We start from the raw sequence: 21526 nt of genomic DNA on the forward strand, positions 1-21526 counted from the left end.
AGCAGATTTGAGCTTCCACTCAAAGTGCAGCCTGCTAAGAGTTGCCCTCTCCCGGCAGCGCTGGTGGCTTTGTGCCAGCCTGGGCCCTGGGGCAGCACTTTGTCCCTGGCCAGAGCTGAGCCCCTGTGCTGAAGCACTCGCCCCCTCAGCCCCTCCAGATGCTCCCCAGTGCCGCTCTGCACTGCAGCAGGGGCAGCGGGTGCTGCTGCAGCATCCCCACGGGTGTCCATCCAGGCATCAGCTGCCTCCTGCCTGGCACAGGCAGCCCTGATGGGTCCCAGCTCCCTGCCCACCCGACCCCCTGCTAACCTCGGCTCCTGCCTCCCTGAGAACAGGAAACTCCCCCCTGCACCAGCCACTCCAGCCCCTGCTTCCTTTCAGAGCTCCTCTACTCCAGGTCCAGGCCAAAGCTATTTGGGGATGCTTGGATAAAAAGCAGTGGGTTTTTTGATGTTGGGTTTTTTTTTGCTATAAGATACTACTTGGACACACTCCTAGACCAAAACCAAGCCCCAGCTGCACATTTGTGCCTGCTCATACCTTGCTCCTACATTTCCATCACTCCCGAAGTGCCTCCCTTCTCTCCAGGAGTAGTCCCAGTCACAGCCAGACTTTCTGCCAGGGTAGCTCGGCTGCCTGTGTGGCTGCAGGTCTGTGTCCCAGACGCTGCTGTGGAAGCCGCTCCCACAGGCATGAGGAGCTCAGCATTTACGGGGGGAATGTCAGGCCGAGTTGGGCGCTGGTTTCAGCACAGGAGCTCGGGGCTGACGAGTGGTACAGATGCACAGGGTAGCACTTTCCGGTCCTGCTGCTGCCTCAGCGGCCTGGGAGCTGTGAGAAGAGCAGGTAGGGGTCTGCAAGTGAAAAGTTCCTTTAGTTCTGGGAAGGGCAGCCCATGGGAACCAGCATTTGCCAGTGTCTAGCTGCTGTGCCCCTTGGAGCTGGCCCTGTACCACCACACACAAGCTCATGGGCTGTTTCTAGCCTCCCAAAATTATCTGAGGCACTTCAGCAGCAGCGGGGGAGGCACAGCATCCTGCCCACACAGCTCATGTGTTAGCACCATGTTGTTGGGGCTCAAGCACTTGCCAGCTGCTCTGCCTCTTCACAAGATGCCACTCGCTCCTTGCAGTTGCCCTCTAATTGCAGCTTGGCTGCTGCCCCCTGTGCTGCTGGGCCTGAGGCAGCGAGCACGGTCCCCTCCTGCCCTGGCACATGGCACAGGGCAGAAGGGAGAGGCAGGTTATGCACAGCCTCTGCTGAGCCTGCAGACAGCACCCACCCTCACAGCATCAGATGACAGGCTCTTCTGTTGGCTGCAGGTACAGGGCAGCTAGGAATGACATTTGCAGAGCAGTGGTGAGAGCAGCAAGGGCACATTTCTGACAGGTTTGCTTCATCCCCCCAGCACCACCAGTGGATCCTGTTCCCCTCAGCATCACTTTCACCCTGATGGCAAAGCCATGGCCTTGGCTCTGCCAGGCACTAGGAAGGCCATTCCTTTTCATCACTACTACTGACAAAAGGCATTCCCCTTCCCCATCCTTCAGCAAGAGCAGGGGCACAGCTCTGGACAGAGTCAGGGCTGCTCCCACACCCCTGCCAGGCAGTTTGGCTGTGGCAAGACAGGAGCTGGTTTCCACAGCATGTCCCCTCGCCGTCGGCTGGAGAGGGCCAGTTTTAGCAGACAGCACTGCATGTTAGTTTACAAACCCAGCCCTGCACGTTTGGCCTCTGTGAGTGTTCAGTTTCCCCATGGAGCACCCTTCTGCCGCTCCACCGTGGTGAAGACAGTGTCCTCCTCTGGTAGACATGCAAGTTCCTCCTTGGCACATGCGCAGACACGGTCCGGTTTTTGTTCCAGACAGGAAGGTCTTGACCCCCCAGTTTGTTTTACAGGCAGGCTGCTGCTAGAGCAGCACAACCCACGGGAGGATGGGCTGGAGTGTGGCCACAGCCAGCAGGGAGTGTTGGGCCAGCACACAGCACTGGTGGCAACTGCTCCAGTCCCTGCTGCAAGAGGGCCAAGCAGCCCCGGCCCCTGGGAGTGTGGCAGTGGGCAGCTCAGGTCACTGTGGAGGGCAGCTCAGGTCACTGTGGCCACCACGCAACACAGGCAGCAAGCCACAGGGCAGCAGGGACAGGAGACACAGGCAACATCCAGCCTGGGCAGGTGCTGGTCTGTGGCTGGACAAGAGGAAGGACAAGAGACTGCACAAGGGCAAGAGTTGCACTAGAAGAGTCAAGACCCTCCTCTGTGTAGCAGGATTAAAAACTAGCAGAAAGACCGAAAGGTCTGAGATCTGCTGGTTACAACACTTTCTGTGCTACATGTGCAATATATTTGTTATGAATGTTATCACAAAGTCGGTTCATTCAATACTCTTTTAAAAATCACTGTAGCTAGATGTTCTCTGTCCATTCAAGTGACTTTTATTCGAGTGCAATATTTCAATAGACATGTAGTGACCTAGAATGCTTTGTGTTTTAGAGAATCTGTGTGCAGAGCAATGCAATTAAGTTTAAAACCTTGTAAATAAAACAGGTTGCAAACCAAAAAAAAAACAACCCCTATTAGGCTTGCATTTAATTTCTGTGTGTTTCAGTGTTGTGCATTAGGCCGCCTCGGTGCAGACTCCGTGTTCTCTGTGCAGGTGTTCATGGAGGAGTGGCTCCTCAGCTGTTGAATGCTCCCTGTTATTGCTTTACTGCTTTACCTGTATTCATTTTTCTAGACTCCTGTCTGCACAAAATGCAATAAATGATTTTATTACACCCTTCGCTACTTGCACGGGGACTTTTCACTTGCTTCCAGGTCTCCTCGGCTATTCTGCACCATTTCCACAACATGGAGCAAGCCCTGACAAAGTGCAGATTGCAGAGGAAGCAAAGCACAAGGAGAGGATCTCCTCTCCAAAGGGATGCAGTTCCCACATTTCACCTCACAAAGATTTCTGGTCACCCCACCGAAAGCACTCTACCTGGCTGCAGGATTGTAGAGGTGGAGAAAGGGATCCAACAGGAGGAGAGACAGCAGACAGACACACTGCTGTCCAGACTCATGGCACGAAGCCGTGGGACAGCAGTGCTGAAAGCACAGGGACTTGCAGCCTTGACCTCATGCTGGCTTTTGGCTCTGAGCTGGACCTGTCCCTCCCACCGCCTGTCACCACAGAGGTTTTGGACCCCTCACATCGGCCGTGCCACACCACATCTCCTGACCTGAGGCCACCCCAGTGCTGTGCAAGAGTCAGGACCTGTGAGGTCCATACACATTCCTCTCAGCATCCAGCGTGGAGCTTCCAGCACAGCTTATCCAGGAGAGGAGAGTAACAGCAAACACAGTGAGTGGAATGACGTATTCTGAGAGTATTCAAGTGTCAAAAAATGCAACAAGTAATTTTTCTGGCCTTTTATTAGAAAGTAATGTCCTCTTGTTAACAGCACAGAGATAAAAGAAATGCTACAACACAAACCACCTGGGACAAAGAAAATCCTCTGCTTCAATCCACTGCTTTCTTAGTATCTCCCAGTTCCCTGCAGGAAGCCCACAGACTCCAAGAAGGCCATGATGGGGAGGACCACACAGTTAAGTGATGTTTTGTGTTCTGGTATCAAAGTATGCTCCCAGTAAAAATACAGTGAGGAATCACTGCCTGATTTACCACTCCACTGTCTGCTGCAGCTACCAAAGTGTTGAAAAAAGGTTTAAAATTATGGTATTAAAACTTGGCACTGTCTCTCCACCTCAGATGGACTGAACTTCCATCAACAGCAAGAAGAGGTCAGATAGAGCAGCACTGCCCCCAATACCTGGTAAGAGGTATTCCCAGGGAGGGCCAGCAGCACATCAGTGTGGCTGCAGCTAAGGTGCACTAATAACCGTGCCAAAGATTGTAAGAAAAGAAAATTTATACACCAAATTTACCAGGTTGGTCTTAACACTGATTACTCAAGGTAGGAAAATTGACAGATTATTTGAAATCTCAGCCTTGGCTGGAAGTTCTTGCGTTGCAGATGTGTGCTCAGCCCACAGCTGCCAGTCTCTGTGAGTGGGTTGAGGTGAGGAACACCGGCCTCTCTGCCTGGACATGGATGTGCAGATGGACTGCACAGTCCTGGTTACTGAGCAGTGGTCAGGCATGTGCTTCATGATTTTGGCTGCCAGCACTATCACTGGACTTTCCAAATGGCTTATATGCTATTACAAGGAAAAAAAAAAAAAAGAAATCCAAAGAAGGGTAGTGCCCATTCCACAGTGGTGGGTGTCCAAGGCCCATCAATTTGCTGCTCTGTTCAGTCCCCTAATTCACCAAAACTGACGATCCAAAACTACACCAAGACCAATCAGTGAGCCCAGACTGCACCTCAATGGGAAGGTGCACCAGGTGCTGGGAGTAAGGAAAATGCAGCAGGACTGATACTGCAGCAGCTTCTGGGATGGGACAAGACAACCAATGATCCAACACAGTTCACAGCACATTGTGCTGTGGAGAAAACTGAGCATTCTGCTCCAAACATTGCTAACCAGACCAAGGAGAGGGAGGGCAGCGCCAGCAACCGTTGGCAGCAATGCTGCAGGGGGTATGCTCTCACCAGAGTGGAGAGGACATGCATGTCCAGGGCATCTGTCCCGGGTCAAGGATGGGAGACTCCTTAAACAGCTATAAGTATGGAATGGCAAAGGGAAGGGGAATGGGCCCAACAGCTCAGCTCTAATAGTGTCGCTGGTAGGCACCCATCGGTTGCTGGGCTGAGGACCCCCCTCGCCCCTGGGCCACGGTTTGGCTCACAAGATGGGAGAGTGCAGGACCACTCTGGATAAGGGTGTCCAAGGCTTTCTGTACACTGGGGTTGTCAAAGTTGATACCAGAAGACACCGGCCTTTGGGCGGGCACATTGCCAGGTGCAGGGAGGCGGGTTTGGTGCTGACCATAGAGCGGCTGAGGCTGTGGAGGAGCTCCAGGTCTCGGACCTGCGTTTCTCGAAGGGCCTGGGAGAGCAGGAATCTGCGTGTTTGGAGTCTGCAATCTCTGCTGAGGCTGGTTTAAATTTCCAGCATTCATCTGTGCTGGCCGGGGTTGCCCACCAGACAGGTTAGCAAAGTTCTGGTTGGGAGTGCTGCCTGAAGAGCCCGTGGAAGCCGCAGGACCACTGTTTGCCACAGCAGCTGCTGCTGCCGCCGCCGCCCCACTGTTGAAGAGACTGAGAATTTTTGCTTGAAGCTCCTGCTGAGGAGTAGAAGAGGACACTGGAACAGAAGGAGTAGAGACCAGAGGCTGTGAACCCTGATGAGCCTGAGAACTTGGAAGGTTGGACTGACTACCCAGTGATGATCCTGAAGGTGCCCCCAAAGGTTGCCTTGACATGGGTGCTGGGAAAGAAAGGAAAGATGGTTAAAACTCTACAAATGCCCTTGAAGGGACATCTGAAGAAAACTAATGAAACAGCTACCGAAGACATGGCATCAGTGAACATCCACCCTCAGATCACAGCTGCACAGCTCTGGGAACCCAAACCACCCTAGAGAACTGAGTATAGCAGCCCAACCAGTTATGGCAGTCCTGCTGTTGCCCTAAAAGAATCCAGTATAAAAGGTCTTCCACATGAAAACTCTGAATCGTCTCACGGCATGCAACAACATGTCCATCTCAGTAAAATGAGGTCCTACATGAGGATATTATGCTCCCAAACTCCTCTGCAGTCCCAGGAATTTTTTCCTGTCCCAGCCCTGAGGACCACAAACCACACAATAAACTGTCTGGGGCCGTGGGACTTACCCTGCAGAGATTCAGTGCTGCCCCGCAGCAACCGTTCCTTCCGGTCTCTCAGGTAATTAATGACTTTATCTATCTCCTCAGCAGTCACATAGCGATTGTCTGCCAGCAGGTTCAAGAGGGTTTGTATCCCAGGAGGGTGACCTCCTCTGACACCCTCCTCCATGGGGGGTGGGCGCTCCCGCTCCCGCAGAATAGCTTCATCTGCCATCTTGGCAGCCTGCCGGGCGATCTCTTCCCGCTCCTTCTCCCGGGACTCCGTCTTGTAGCGCTCGTAATTCCTTGCCACCAGCACCATGGCATCAGCCTGGGGCATGTTGCGGTGCTCTGCACAAAGCAAGAAATGCTCTGAGTGACCCAAAGTGACCCTGACAGAGGTGCTGTTCTTCCCGCCTGCCAGCACAGCCCAGTCAGCAGCAGGCACGGCTCAGGGAGTGTGAGTGCAGACTTGGGAACTTCCCAGGCACATGGGAACAGTTACATTTCCAAAGCCAACAGAAGGCCCACGGCTATCAGCCAGCAAGGCCAGCCTTTCCTTTCACAGCTGAGAGCTCTAAGCAGACATACCATCAGCCCAGAAATGTCTTTCTTGTCTCTCACCAGTTAAAAGGAAAGCAGCTCCCTCTACCTCTCACATAAATCCTCGGTTCTCCAAGATGAGATCCCAGTCATTTTACTGCTAAACCCTTGGTCAGATCCAAAACTTGCCCTCTGAAGGCAGTACACTTCCCAGAGGTGGACAGCCATGGAAATATGTTTGTTTCTGTACTGCCAGTCCCTTAACATCGCATGTGCAGCAATCAAATTCTTCTGTGATAAAATGAGTAATGGGCAATTCCAATGGTGGGTCTGAGGTCATTATTTCCACCTCCCAAAGCACATACATGAACAGTCACCTGAACACAGATTTAAACTGGGAGATCAAGAGAGCCTTTACCTTCCCAAAAGTGCCCAAAGCTCTGGGCAGCGTCCTTTTTACACCTGCAGAACATCAAATCCTGCAAGCCTTTTCCTCCTAAGAGGAAACTTGGGTTCATTTTAACATTAGCCTTTGCACAAGTTGTGAAAGAGTTCCCTGAAACAAACATGCATGCAAAGGTGGACAGAAGCGGTTGAAGTGAGCTTATTTAATCTCTGGAATGACCTGTGGATGAGCTAATGACTGGGGTTCCCATCAGGTCTGATACACCGGCAGATCCAGTGACGAAAAGAAGCTTTGGCTTCCTGCCAAAGGCTTAACAGGTGTTAAAACCAATGAAGTTAAGAATTAAAACCAAGGGCAGCAGGAAGCCCAGTGACAGTGTGTGTGCGCTGTGTGTCTGCAGGAAATGAAGGAGCTCTCCTATCACATCTGCATCTGATGTTAAAAGAAACTGGGCTTCTCCAGTCTGTGAGCACACAGCAAGCATTGACTGTGCACTCAGAGGTTTCCTCTCCCAGATGAACTCACAGAAAATTACTTGGGAACACAGTAAGGGAGAAATAACCTTTGAAAGCTCAGCTGTGGTCAAACCAGTCACCTGTCTTGACAGATAACATGAACAGGCCTATGATCAGAGTAACAGCTGGTTTCCCCAGTCACATTCTGACAAGGCATTTTCAGTACCTACACCCACCCTCATGCAACAAGTCACACCCTGAGATGGAAGGTGATGTGACAAGTGTAAAGGTGCTAAGAAGGTGAAGCCTGTATTCCCAAATGCTTTGTAGATCTATCTTTTCATTACACTTTCTAGTTCTATCTTTTCATAACTCTTCCCAGTATCAAATCTCTACCTTTACCAAATCCTTATTAAATCACATTTGATTTTAAAATCTTTCATTTAATTTGCCACATTCCCAAGAGGCTCTTTCTGAGAACAAGTGATAGAGTGAGGTTGGGCTGGCATTACTCAAAGATCTCCCAGAGCAGTGCAGCTCTGGGGTTCATGACTTGCCCTGAGATGCAACGGCTGGCAGTGTTAGGAGCCAAGAACACAGATGAAATTCCCTCTTGGCAGGGATGAAACACTCCTTTTGACAAGGGACAGAGTATTACGGAAGCTTGTAAATAATGATACTCAAATTTATGACAGAGTGTCAAGTCATTTATAACTACTTATGTGACAGTAAGGATGAACTTTGTCCTTTGTGGTTCTGCCTGAAAGAAAGGTTCAGAGTGACCACACAATTCCCAGCCTACTGAGACCTTAGTACCTTGTGGGGTGCCAAACATGATGTTAACAGTGCAGGAACGGTGAACTTGATGCTGCTGGGTGATGACAATGGCAAAAGGAGACCCTCCTCTGCTCACATCATCCAGGGCTTGTGTCAGTGACATCTCTGTGTTGAGGAAGATCAGGTCCACTACCATGCCCAGGTCTCGTACCTTCCGCCCCACTGACTCCGCATACTCCCTACCACAAAGCAAAGCCAGAAGTTTAACAAATCAGTCCCATACAGGAACAGAAACCTTGGCACTGCACCCTCTCCACATCTCAGATTTGCTTTTCTGATTATTTGCCCAGCTTCATGACGTTTACCAGGACAGTACTAAAGCAATCCCATTATAGCAACATAAAAGCCCCTATTCTGATCTGAATCAGTCATTTCAATGCAACCAAAATAAATTACAAATCAAGCCTTAACTTAGCTGAGAAACAGAGTGTTTGTAAAGGGATTTACACTACTACAAATTTGTTTACACATAAATGTGCTTCAACTGAATTCATTAGGGGAAGAAATTTACGCCAGCAGAGGTCCAAGGGGTACAGAGCAGAGGAGCCAACCTACAGAACTCATTTACTCCTGCTTTGTTCAGTATCTCAACTGCTCACATGCACCTCATCCCTTACTGGCCTGCTCTTTTCTACTAGCTGCTTTCTGCTCTAACCCACTGCCAACTCAGCATCTCTGGATCCACTGCTCCTGTGTACCCAGTCCTACAGACTTCCCCATCCAAGCACAAAACACTGCTCACAAGGCTGAGCTTAAATTGCCAAGGTTTTTTTTTAAGCCGACTATACACAGAACCAAACCTGCAATACTGACTGCACAAAAAGTCTGACAAATGCAGGCTGTGTGCACCCACACCTTCAAGAAAGAGGGTCATTTTATTGTCTTTGGAGGCAAAGTCTATAATGGTGACTAAAACTGTCCCCCCTTCAACCATCTTGCACAGGTCCCTACAACTGGCTGAAATGGTAGGTTTATATGGAGAGTAGAAGTATCAGGGAAGGTATAGCAATAGATTACAAGGGGGCAATACAAGCAAAGCACAAGATACATTTCCTCATCTCATCAACATATATTCCCAGAAAAAAATGGGAGCTGTAGCTTTCTGGGGATTCTAAAGCCACACTCCTCAAGAGCAACCTGTAAGACAAAGAGCCTCAAGACAGAACTAAGTTAAACCCATTCTCTTCTTACAAGCAATAATAAAACTGATTGTAACTGTTTTCTTACTTTGTCTGTTTATTCACCACTATGACAGAACAATCCACGGGTCTCTCTGCATCAAAACGTCTCTTGATTTCCTCATAGTACTGACGGTACAGCTCCTCCCGGCGCCGCTCCTCACGCTTCAGGCGGTCTGAAATGAGCAGGGACAGAAGGAGTGACACCCTCCAGACTTGCTCTGAGTGCCACAACTGTGGCACCCTCTCTCTGAAGTGGTACAGGTACTCACCCTCTGGCTCCTTGTAGCGGTCGTAGTAGGAGTCATCCTTGCGCCGATAGTAGTCCTCGAGGCGCAGGTAACGGTCGTAAGATTCGTCTCGTCTGCAATGTTCAGAACCAGCAATGGGTTTCCTCCAGCACCATCTCAAGCAGTGACTTTGGCCAATGCATCATACCCAGACCTCCCACAAGTTTAACTTCTGAGGTACCCATCCGCTCCTCACAAGACACAGAGCGGGACCCAACTGTCCCCAACCAAGGGTGATTTCCTTAAACACCCGACATCACTCAAACAATTGCAGCAGAAATGCTTAAAAACATCATTTTGGCAAATAAGATCCCGCAGAGTTTACCTGTACAAAGGGTCCCGAGGGTCTCTCATATCCCGTGGATCCCTCACATCTCGTGCACTTCTCATGTCCCGCGGATCCCTGTATCGATCATACAGTGGCTCCCGTGGGTCACGAAGATCTCTAACATCACGCGGGTCCCTCAAGTCCCTTGGATCCCTGATATCCCGGGGGTCTCGCAGATCCCGTGGGTCCCTGTGGTCTCTGGCATCACGCATGTCTCTAGCTCGCATGTCTCGAGTGTCTCTAGCATCTCGCCCGTTCCTGCCATCCCTGCCATCTCTGGGGTCTCTCCGTGGGCTCCCCCGAAGAGGGGAGCGGTCACGCCTGGCATCTCGGCCATCCCCGTAGGCATATTGATCTCTGAGGAAAACACCAGGGAAATTCCATCAGCCTGCTACCAACACAAGTATAGTTACCTCTAGATCTCTTACCTGAGGTGCCAAAGTGACCTTTCACAGCAGCTGAATCCTCCCTCCTATCCCACAACAACAAAAATTGACCAAAAGTCATATTTTTGAAGCAGTCTGGAGAAGGTTTTTAAATCTAATGTTCAGCACATGGAGCACTAAGTGTAGAGCACCTGTGGATGAAGTGAACAGGCACTTCAGAAGCCACCATTTTAAGGCCTCTGACCTCCAGCATCAGCCATAGATGATCTATCAATCATGTTTGGCAAACTCTTTGAGAGAGTTTAAGGTGATGTAGACTAATGCTCACAAATACGCAATAGCCAGGAGTGTTCAAGGGATCCATTAAATTCACTCATCAATGACAGCAGAACACCTGAAGTAATATTATGATTAAAAAAGGAGCAGCTTGTGAGCAAAGACATTGCAGGTTCCACACTGTGACTGGGTTTGTACTGCTGACAGAAAGCAAAGACAGCTATGGCACTGTCCTGGATTTGAGGGATAGTTTCTGTAGAAAGCCAGCGTTATGTTTATAATGCCCTGGTTAAGAGGGTACTAAACCAAACCAGTACTGCATCTTCAGTGGCCACAAAAGGCTTCTCTGTTGGATCTGAATGATCCATCTCATTCAGACTTTGTATTGCAGTCTTCAGCGGCAAGGAAGAATAATGTTCCAGTCTTCAACTTTTCCCAAGGCAGTCAAGTTTTATCAAGGTTGTATTCTGTTTTCCAGAGAAGACCATAACTTCAGTGTAGTCAAAACAAAGCATTAAAAAAATCTTGCAGAGAAACTACGGAGCTTCATGTGTTCATACTGTTTTTTCCCCAAAATACTGACAACCATCAGGAAAAAAACCCAGCTTTTTGAATCTTTTTATTTCCCAAACTTGACATGACTTTTACAGTCCTCAAACAGCCTAATCTAGTTTATGAAAGAAAAGCAGAACCTAAGTCTGCTTCCACTGCAGTGCAGTCACATAGAGATCACCTGGAGAGAACAAGTCAGATGAGCCCAAGTTTGGTGTCAGGCAGAACAACAGGAACGAGATGGAAGAGCAGAGTCTGTGCATGGATTTTGGTGTCAGACACCCAGCTGTGATGGGAACACATAAGAGTGCTGGCATTCTCTGTTTCCATTTCAGATACAAACCAGATTTTGGGACAAATTAGAGATGCCAAGAGCATACCACAGCCTCCTCCTTTAAGTGACATACTGAATTTGCAGACAAGCCAGGGTGTAAACTCCTTCAGCCTCTTGGACATATAAATCCACTTTTTGTTTGTGATCTGCATTGAAACCACATCCTGTGAGAGACACATCATAGCCCCCTTCCCCCAAAACCTACAATGAATGATGGCAGAAGCTAAGGGGAAACTTCTGACTTGCTCTAATTGATATTGAGCAACAGATCTTTCCAAAGCTGTGAGATCATTTAGCAAAACAACCAGATGCAGGGGAATTGTTTGGCATATGACATTTATTCTAGCTGGAGTGGGGGTGACCGGAACAGGCCACATTCATTATCCGCAGAGATAAATAGATCCGGCATGAACAACACACAACTGTGACAGAAGTAGAGACGTGGCCTCGGCTCTTGTGCCTGCATAGCTGCCCTGCTCAAGTGAGAGCAGCACAAAGGCAGAGCTTCCACACCTCAGTCACTGTGGTCTGGCTCCTGCAGCATCAGCACCACCTCTCAGGCCACAGTGTGGTCCAGAGATCACAGCCATGCCCAGGACTTGATGACTGGGACCCCACCACCACCTGTGCCCACAGTGCTGCTTGGGACTTGGTGCTAACCACATGGGATGGCCACAGTGTATGCACTGCCAGCTGAAATCCAGTGCCTGTCAGTGGCACCAAAGCCTTTGGCTGCAGTCCAATCCACAACCTGGTGCCCACAGCACCACAGCTCACGCAGGTCTAGTGCTCCTTAGGACTGCAGCACAGGCACCTGCTCTTGCACATATGCAGGATGACATAGGTTGCAATGCCCATGGCATCAGTGCCTGTGCTTGTCCCTCTGCAGCGCTGATCAAAGGACCAACGCTCACGGTGCAGATGCCTGCCCCTCACCCCTGCAGTGCTGCAGCACTGGTGGCACTGAGGCCAAAGATGTGCCATTCTGTGCATGCTGCCCACATACTCCCAGGGTCCTCCCACCAGCACCAAGCACAGCTCCAGGCCCAAGACTTGCTGCATCTGCCACAGGTATCCCAGTACTTCTTGGCCTGACGCCCACTCGCTGGTCTCTGCAAGCACATTTGGCCCTGTGCAGGGTTAAGTGCAGTGCATAAAAATCCTAGATGGTGCCAAGAATTGCTGCTACTCATTCTCTGTGCTTTTTTTTTTTTTTTTTTTGTGTAGATGTCTTGCTAGTTGCACTTTTTCCTCATTTCTGGTAATTTAACAGGTCAAGCTAGTAAAGCACACTAGATGTGGGACCTCAATTACCTGCACCACACCTTTTCATGGAAAGCTTTACAGCAGAGGCACACAGGGTGGATACAGTGTACCAAACACCACTGAAGAACGTCTTTTTTCCTAGTGGTGGAAAGGAAACTGAAGTAGTCTTCCTGTGAGAGGACAATCCTGAACTTTTCCCCTTGCCTGTGGATGCCCACACAGTGGAGAAGGAGGTGACTGTGCTGTGCCCACTGAGGGGTGGGAAGCCAGGAGAAGCTGGAGAGTACATCAGTGACTGCACCGGGGGGCTGGCTCCAGGCTCTGATAACACAACAACATGGGAGACAGGACCGTGCAAGACACATTTGCTCTGTCTTGTGTTTTGCTCAAGTGCTCTTTTCCAGTCTCATGGCAGTAATGGAAGCTTTCAACATCAGAAGAGGCAAGATCTCAAGATCCTCTGCACTGGAAACACTGCAGCCCCTTGGCATTTCTCTAGATATGTCTCAGCTTCTCTCCTTCTTGGAGGCAGGAGCAAACATCAAGCATATTCTTCCTTCCAAGTCTCTTACAGCCTGTGCTGCAAAACCAAATGCTGGGCTGCAGCAATGGCAGCAGACACAAGGTTTCCCTCGTGCCTCCCAAGGTGCCAGAGCCATAAGGGCTCTCTCTCAGAGATGGAGCAGACACTTTCCTGCTGGAGCATCACTGTTTGACTGGGGAGGTGGCAGTAGGGAAGAGACACAGACATTTAGCACAGGCCACTGGGCTCGTGCCCCGGAGGCCTGAATTCCTAGTATAACTCACTGCTTCCAGGTACTTTACCTTCGTGTCGGACTGGACCTTGATGAAGCCTTATTCATATTTCTTCTTTCCACTGCTTTATTAATATCTGTAAAGAATAATCAACCCATCTGTTCAATGCTATGAAACAAAAAAAAGATCATCAGCACAATTCAAATGAAAGCAACTTAAGCTCAACAACACCCAGATGGTGCAAGGAAATCCATTCAGCAGAGAGACATTGTCACTTTGACAATTTTTTATTAAGTTTATATAGTACAACATAATGAAAATTTCATGGATTTCTCTGACTTCAAAATAGGGTGGACAGCTTGGGTGAAGTTTTAACCCTGCATGTTCAGGCCTACATCCAGACTCTTCCTTCCATAAGAGAACCTCTTTCTTCTGCAGTCTATGAGCGAGCAGAAAGCAACTCATGGACTCTAGGAGAAAAAGCAGAGTCTGAAAACCTCTGAGAAAGGAATGACGGCCAGCACAGTCTTAAGTTCACAGCCAGTCCCGTTCAACGGAGCATGCTGACACCCTTGTTGGAAATAATCCAAGGGCTCTCAAAGGGGCACGTGTAACTGCTTTCCAAGGGACTGCTGCAGTGTTAAGGTGCACGGCCCCCACCACTGAGAAACGGATCCGGGAGCCTGGAACACAGGCTCCTTATGAAGTTAACATGGTGCAAAACACCACTGTTAATGTGATGCAAACTGAGACAACAGATCAGAAATTTGAAAACTGGTTGGCATTCTCAGCATCTCCATGAAAAACACCGTGAAGGGAAACACAAAGAAGTAAGAGAGCTGAAGAAACAGAATCTTGTCCTCAACCCGCAAAAATGAAGTTGCCCAGAACTGTTAAGGACCCACACTGTTGTCAAAGCCTCCCGTGACAGCTGACTGGAGATGAAATAACGCACTGGAGGGGGGCATGAGCAAACAGCAAAGCGACTTTGGACATTTTACTGAGAACCTTTTAAGGAAAGGAACCCAAACCTAGGCCCTATCTGCTCCCCCAGAATCTATCAACAACTAACATTTCTGATGAGTTATTTGCATTAACCACTTTCAAAGCTCTTGCATGAGAATATAAACATGCCATGATGTCTTTATACTGTCTTTGTACAGTCTTAATATCTTCTGTAACATCCCAAACTATCCCTCATTATTTTCAAGATTAAAATTGCAATTAAGGGATCAGATATAAGTTTTGTTCTTGATGTCAATCAAGCAGCATGTTGCCTCTCTGACGGGCAGAGAAGCAAGTGTAATCTGAACATTAACTACAACTGCAGCGTAACACCACTGACTGGACCCCAGAGCACCTCTCCAGGATCAAACACAGCTGCAGGATCTACTGTTCCAAACTACATCTGAAGGACATTTATTCTCTAGTTTTACTATTAAAGATACGAAAACACTTCTGTGCATTTGTGGAAACACTTGTATAATGCTACACCGGAGTTAAACTCTCCCAGAACTTTTTACCTTATTTTGTTATTAACAATTGTATTTAATTCTCAGGCTGCATAACTGAAGTAACTGTTCTCCTTGCATTTATTTTTTAGTTGATAATTTTTCCCCTTAAAGTCAAGTGTTATCTTTAAGCAAGACACTAGCTGCTTTCTTTGGTTTAAGATTGTTTTTATTTTCTGTTTTAAGATGCCATTGAAGAAACCTATTATGATTTTTACACTCAGTATCATACATTTCGTCCAAATTAAAAATGTATTTAAATCTGCACAAAAATATTTTACTAGAAGAAATAAAAAGCTTTGACAGGGATCCTTCTCTTGTGCAAAACACATTTAGTAACATTTTATTTAATGCCAACAGCATTTACAAGTTAAGTATTTGAACACTGACAAAACTTCAGGGGAAAAAAGCCCAAATAAAAAGTCTTCTGTCCCGTAGGATTTTGAGATGACAGGGCCACTGTAATCACACAGTGTAACCTTCTGAACAACCACAGGTGACAGGAGTTTCTGGAATCCACCTATCTCAAGTGCAGCAGTGGCACTGAACTAGTACTTATCTTCTAGCAAAACATCCAATTCCAATTTAAAAGTCTTCAGAGCACAGAAACCACCACAGATCAAATAAATTACTCCAGAAGCCAATTACTGTGCTGTTAGAGAAAAGTCTTTATTCACATTTAAGCATTGTCACACCTATGCCTACTACACTAAAACACCCTCATCCCCAAGTCTGTCTGTTACACAAAGATCACATCACTCCTTTCTCTTGAGGTTTTTGCTTGGGCTTGTTCTTTAATTCTAAGGCTCTGTCAGGTTTTTCCAAAGCTTTTTCAATTCAGTGTTATCCTTTTTGAACCAGGCATACCAAAACTGAGCACTCTTCCAGCAGCAAAATCCCACAGGTACCAAAACCTTCCTACTTGAACACTTGTGTTTTGCATAGCCAAGGATGACCAAAGCACTCTGGCTGGGTGCAGACCTTCCTGTCAGCTTCATTTAAAGCTCAGGTCTGTCTGCATCCAGGATAGGAAGTCCAGGTCCTTTCACCATCAGTGACTAAATCTTCTTTATTTCATCCTTTTTTTAAAACATGTTTTTCTCTCCAAGTAACTTACAAAAGCTCTGTATGGCCAGGACTGTTTTTCCAGACCACCACTCTAAGCACTTGGAAATTCCATCTATGTTACATCTATTCCATTCTAGATTCACTTGAAATCCACGTAACTCTTTTGTTTTTAACTATTCTCATTTCTTATCAAGTCAAACACCTTACAGCGATCTGTACATTAACCCTGCTGCTTCCAGTCCTAGAGCTTGCAGTACCTTAAGAGTAACTAAGATAGGATTTATTTTGATGGACATTAATCAGTTGCCTTCTCATCAGTGTCAGGTGAAAGAATCCCTTTGTTCCCAGGCACTGATGCCAGGCTCATCCCATTTACCCTGTCTATTGGCTGACCTGCAGCACTCCACCAGCTCCCTGCAAACTCCCTAGTTTTCCAAGGCTTGTGCAAAAACGCCACTAACACAGGCCAGCAGTTCACTGAGCCTCACTGATGTTAATTCTTTTGAGAGTCTAGCTTTGGTAGCTGCAGTTTTACCTTTCTGGTTTTGCTACTGAAATGGAAATTACATTAAACACACTTCCTGCCTCTTCAAAAACAGACAGCAAAAAGATTAACTGGTCTTCTCAGTTAGAAATTTTATCATTGCCAGTCAATTACCCTTAGCTTCTAAAAAAGCCAAAGTTCTTCCTATTTAAGCCTTTACACTTGGATAATGCTGGACATCATTTCTTCTTGTATCCTTCTACCCTTCTTGTCTATTTGCCTTAATTTCCATCTTCAGGCTCCTCTTTTTACTGTACATACACCTTCCCACTGGTTACTATTTATTCCTCCTGTCATTCTTTTTTAAGTCAAACTGTTTTTCATCAAATTATCATAGGCTTACTTTGAAAGTAATTTTTTCCTTGCATTTAAAAGATTACTTGTGGATTTCTAACCATTCATTTCCGTTTAAGTCTGCTCCCAGCACATTTAGCAGAATTATCTTCATCTTTATGAAAATATCCTTTTTAAAGCACCCAGTATTTATAGCACTGCTTAAAGGCTGGCTCCACTTGTGCAAAAATCCCAGCTAAGTTTACTTAGCCAACCAGCCGCTAAGTGCTGTGACCAATTCCTTTAAGCATGTCAAGATGAAGCCCAGTTTTGGTTTACAAATGTTATTAAATTCTGTGCTGGACATTTCAATGATCCCTTTCCAGGGCTTACTTGTTGCACTGTTTCTTATACAGGCTGGCAAAGCTTTCCAAATACTAACACATACAAATTCAGGGTAAGACCCAGGCAGCAAGGTGAACCAAACTGCAGGTGAAGCACACAGCAGGAACTCAGGAGGCAAATACACTCTGAGTAAAGTGATTGAGACTAAGGCTAGACAAATGTCACATTGTGACCTTTCCAGAGGGCTTTAGAACAACAGCACTCTTTCTCCCGAACGCATGCTGGGGTCAGGAGAGCGAGGAGCAGTTTTCCTTACCTAATCTATACCCTTTATAAAGGCGACCCTTCTCACCGTCCAGAGCGGCCTGGACATCTTCTAGACGGTCATACTGCACGAACCCATAGCCATGGTACATGCTGAGGGCTGCAAGAGTTAACAGCAGGGCAAGACCGGTTACAACCACGGACAGTGCTGACCCACACCCGGCCATCCTAACCCCACCAGCTGCACTCTACCCAGAAACCACTATGCAAGCGTGCTGGGAAAATCAAATCCACCAGGGATCAAAATGCAGAGCTCAAAGACTCTGATCAAGTTCCTTCTGAAAAGGCAGTGACCAAAATACAGCCCACGAAGTGACCAAGATTTGATTAAGAGGCTATGAAAGAGTATTGTGACATCACACTGCGACCCTAAAAGCTAAAACACAGCTGACATATTTGCATTACGTTTGAGCTGTACTGAAGGAATCACTTTTCCAGAGAAAACGCAGGCAGAGAAAATTATCATTAAAAGGTCACTATTTAGGAACAACATTGGTCACTCCTCTCATCATCATCAAAGAGCATTTGACAAGCATGAAGCAATATTGCTCACTGAAATCCCTGCCACAAAAAGGCATAAGATAATATACTAACCCCTGATTTTGCCATATTTTGAAAATATCTCTTCCATTTCTTCACGAGTCATGTGGTCTGTGGGCAAATTGCCGACAAAAAGTCTTCTCTCTAAATCCTGAGGATTGGTGCTGTTAGTGAAGTCGCTCTGTTTGATGCTATTGCTCTTGCGTCCTCGAGCCATTTTGCTTTCGTTCCAAATCCAACTCTTCGCAAAAAAAAAAAAAATGGCCATGCATATAATTTCAATCCATGACATTAAAATTAAACTGGAACAAGATTAAACTTAACAGCTTTGCAGACTAGAAGCCAACTGGGTCTGCTTGACGCAAACTTCACTCCAGAGAAATCTTAATACGAGGGACACAGAGGTCAGGCAAAAACACTCACTGCAGCATTCTGATTGAGCTTTTCTGTAATAATGAAATGTAGCAAGCCTAATTATTTTGCAGATGTGTTTTAATGGTTTAACTCTAAACTAAGATACAAATAAAACTAATTTTCCACTAAAACGCCTTAACTTTAAGCTTTCCAACACACCCATTGTTGTCACATCTAGTTCTTCAATCCACTGACAAGAAGTATTGAAATTTATGCAATATTTTAATGAAAGGAAATACTCATTGCAACATTGCATAACAGCACACAAATATTCCAGTAGGGCTTGGAATGAGGCATCAGTAAATACTGCTGAAATACTCCTAAGTAACCACACCTGGATCACTTCACTAGGTGTGAAATCTCAGTTTTCCAATCCCAGAAAGCACAGGTTCTCATCTGCATCTCTATTAGACAGCATACCCTTGTCCCCATGGAGATGTCAGCTCCCACAGCAGGCGGGTCCATAGCTGGGAATTTAACCACCCCCAGGTAAATGCTGCACCCTTCCTCACCTCCCTCATGCAGCAAAAGCACATTCCCTTAGCCCACACCCCTGCACACAGCTGGAGCAGTCAGCAACATTCACTGCACAAACTCACCCAAACAAATAAAAAAAACACCCCAGCAAAAAAAATAGTAACGTAACAAACACTGCCAAAGCTCATAAAAACCACCATCCCCAGGATTCAGACTTTCTGCTTTAAAATTCACCATTGGATAAAGCTTAAAGAAATTAATAACACTGAAACTTTCAAGGTGAACTTAAAAGTTTGACAATTATTTAATAAAATTGTTCTACTTCCTAAGCATTCACCTACAGGAATGCAGGATGGGATTTTCTGCTTGTAACATGCAAGAAGCCTGGAAAAAGAAAGATGATCAACAGAAATTTCTCTTTCTAATCATGCAATGTCTACAACCAAGATACCCCCTAACAGTACGCTAGAGTAAATACAATTTAAACGTTATCTGTAAATAAATAAAATGTCAAAATATATGACGGCTCTATATGAATACTTTTGCAACACTTAACTGGTATGAAAAATACATCTACTCCAGATTTGAAACACAAAATGTATTTATTTATCCTTTAAAGATCAATTGACTTCACATTTGTATCACCCTTCCCCCTTTTTAGGAAATCCTGCAGAGATGGGAGGCAGAGAACACTTCCCTTTCTAACAAACTTTTTAAAATTAACTGCCAGAACCAGGGTGATGAAAAAACCTCAATACCCAAACCAAAATCCAACAAAATTATTCTTCTCTATCGCATTTGTCCCAATCCCCCTGCAAGTTTGTCCACACACATACACGGAGTTATATCTTCCCCAGGAAAAGTACCAAATCCCATTTTTTTTACATGGAAGCATTGGCTATTCCACTAATGCAACTCAAGTTCTCAACAGTTGAGGGTAGAGAAGCTTTCAAAACTCCCTCAAAATGAGTAAGTGGCAATAAAACATGGAAGGCACCATCTAGCCCAAGTTCCCACTTGGAGCAGGATGCAGCACAGCCACACGTGGTAAACAGGTGTCAAACAGGCCTGTATCTGCTGGCAGGACATCTCACTTTCAGTATAAAAAGCTGTAAGAAATTCCCTTTTGTGGTCCTTAGGGGTGGGGATAGCAGGTTGTGTCTGAGGAAGAGGCTGCAAGAGCTTTCCACATTAAGAAAAACAAAGAGCTATTTTCCCACTTCAAAACAATCGGTAAATCAGATGAGTTACCCCAGAACTCTCATCTAAAATAATTCACTGCCTCTTACCGTTTTGCACTGGGCAGATTACATAGTTAAGGGCCATTTAGTGATCACAAGACCAGAATAAATGAATGTTGTCCCACCCTAGGCATGCTACATCAGGTGCACACCTAATTCCCACATTAAGTCTTGATGTATGAATGCAGCCAGAGAGGCACCGGGACAGTTTAAAGGTGCCAATTCCCCGCGCAAAATAACTATGGGTCCTAGGACAGGATAGCCCACGGCACCTCATGAGCCAACAAATCCTCTGGAAATCAATTGAAGCCGCATCTCTCTAAAAATCTTATATTTCAAAGCAGAGTTGTTTATTAATAGCGCTACAGCTTCAGGAAGCAAGACTCTTCTGGAGTGGGATATTGAAATTAATTTGCCACAAGCGAAACACGACAGAAGTCTCCAAGAAGTTCGGGGACAAAGCAGAAACAGCGGGCACGGAAGGCAGAGGTGCCGAGGAGCAAGGAGCTTCCCTCGGAGCAGATCCGCGCCCTCCCAAAAGCCAGGAGGCCCTGCTGGGGCAGCGCTGGCATCGCCCATCCCGGCCCTCCGCACCTGGGCAGACACGGTGCTGCCCACACGGGAACCCGGAGAGCGCCTCCGCCTTCCTCCCGCCGTCACAACGCGCCGCCCTTGCCCCGGGGCCCCGCTCAGCCCGGGCCCGCCGCGGCTCCCGGGGCAGCGGGGAGGGACGCCCGGCCGGGAGCTTCACCGGCGGCCGCCTCTCCCAGCCGTGCCTCCCTTACCTCCGCACGGGCCTGGGCGCTGCCAGCGCCGCTCAGCCCGCGCACCGGCTACACCGCGGGTTCGGAGCAGCCCCACCGAGCCCCAGCGAATCTCGGCGATCCCGCGCTGCCCGGACGCGAGGCGGAGGCGCGGCCCGCCCGCAGGCCGCGAGGCACACCCGGCCCAGCCTCAGCCGAGAGCCGGCAGGACAGGGCCTTTCGCAGGGCTCGCTGCCGTAAGCCTCTCGTTAGGGCGCTTCGCGTACCGGGCCGCGGACCCGCAGACTTACCGCCGGTCCTGGCCCGGACCCGGAGCCCCGTCAGGCCGCCGCCGCCAGGACAAAGACGCCACCCGCCGCTACCACACGGCGCCGTCGCAAAGAGAAGGAGGGGGGAGCACGGTCGCTATGGCGACGTATCGCACTTTACGGCGCAGCAGCGTGCCGCCATGCCTGCCGAGGCGAAGGCCACTTGCCCCGGCTCCCGGCATGGCCTGCGGTACGGCGCTGCAAGGCACGCCGGGAATTGTAGTACCGCGGCGGCCAGACGGCCGCTGGGTGGCGCTATCGGACCTCGTGCGGGGGAGGCGGCGGAACCGGGATTAGAGTGTGACAGGGACAGGGATCGGGATCAGAGTGTGACAGGGACCGGGACAGAGTGTGACA

The 21526-nt window shown here is 47.8% G+C and overlaps 1 protein-coding gene across 4 annotated transcripts; it reads right to left on the reverse strand.

Annotated features, from left to right (window-relative positions):
• Positions 1-3397: 3397 nt before the first annotated feature.
• NCOA5 (nuclear receptor coactivator 5) lies at positions 3398-21250 on the reverse strand. 4 transcript variants are annotated; one of them, XM_058850289.1, is made up of 10 exons: positions 21152-21250; positions 18020-18206; positions 17418-17525; positions 13430-13496; positions 9788-10147; positions 9445-9536; positions 9222-9348; positions 7974-8173; positions 5781-6104; positions 3398-5374 (listed from the first exon to the last, which is right to left on the reverse strand). In XM_058850289.1, exons 2-10 carry the CDS (start codon positions 18180-18182, stop codon positions 4716-4718), a joined length of 2100 nt encoding a protein of 699 aa, XP_058706272.1. In that variant the 5' UTR covers positions 18183-18206; positions 21152-21250; the 3' UTR covers positions 3398-4715. The 4 variants fall into 4 exon arrangements, with proteins under 4 accessions (XP_058706272.1, XP_058706271.1, XP_058706273.1 ...); XM_058850288.1 differs by having other exon boundaries at positions 9222-9536; XM_058850290.1 differs by lacking the exons at positions 17418-17525; positions 18020-18206 and having other exon boundaries at positions 9222-9536; positions 21152-21213.
• Positions 21251-21526: the final 276 nt, after the last annotated feature.

This window comes from Poecile atricapillus, chromosome 15 (genome assembly GCF_030490865.1).
Source record: "Poecile atricapillus isolate bPoeAtr1 chromosome 15, bPoeAtr1.hap1, whole genome shotgun sequence".
Lineage (NCBI taxonomy): Eukaryota > Metazoa > Chordata > Aves > Passeriformes > Paridae > Poecile > Poecile atricapillus.

What these genes read in the sequence shown, in the direction of transcription:
- NCOA5 (XM_058850288.1), bottom strand. Translation starts at nt 18,182, where the DNA reads ATGGCTCGAGGACGCAAGAGCAATAGCATCAAACAGAGCGACTTCACT. An exon ending in TTATAAAGGGTATAGATTAG is followed by an intron (nt 13,497 to 17,417) that starts GTAAGGAAAACT and finishes TATTCTTTACAG; the next exon opens with ATATTAATAAAGCAGTGGAA. An exon ending in CATGTTTGGCACCCCACAAG is followed by an intron (nt 6,105 to 7,973) that starts GTACTAAGGTCT and finishes TGCTTTGTGCAG; the next exon opens with AGCACCGCAACATGCCCCAG.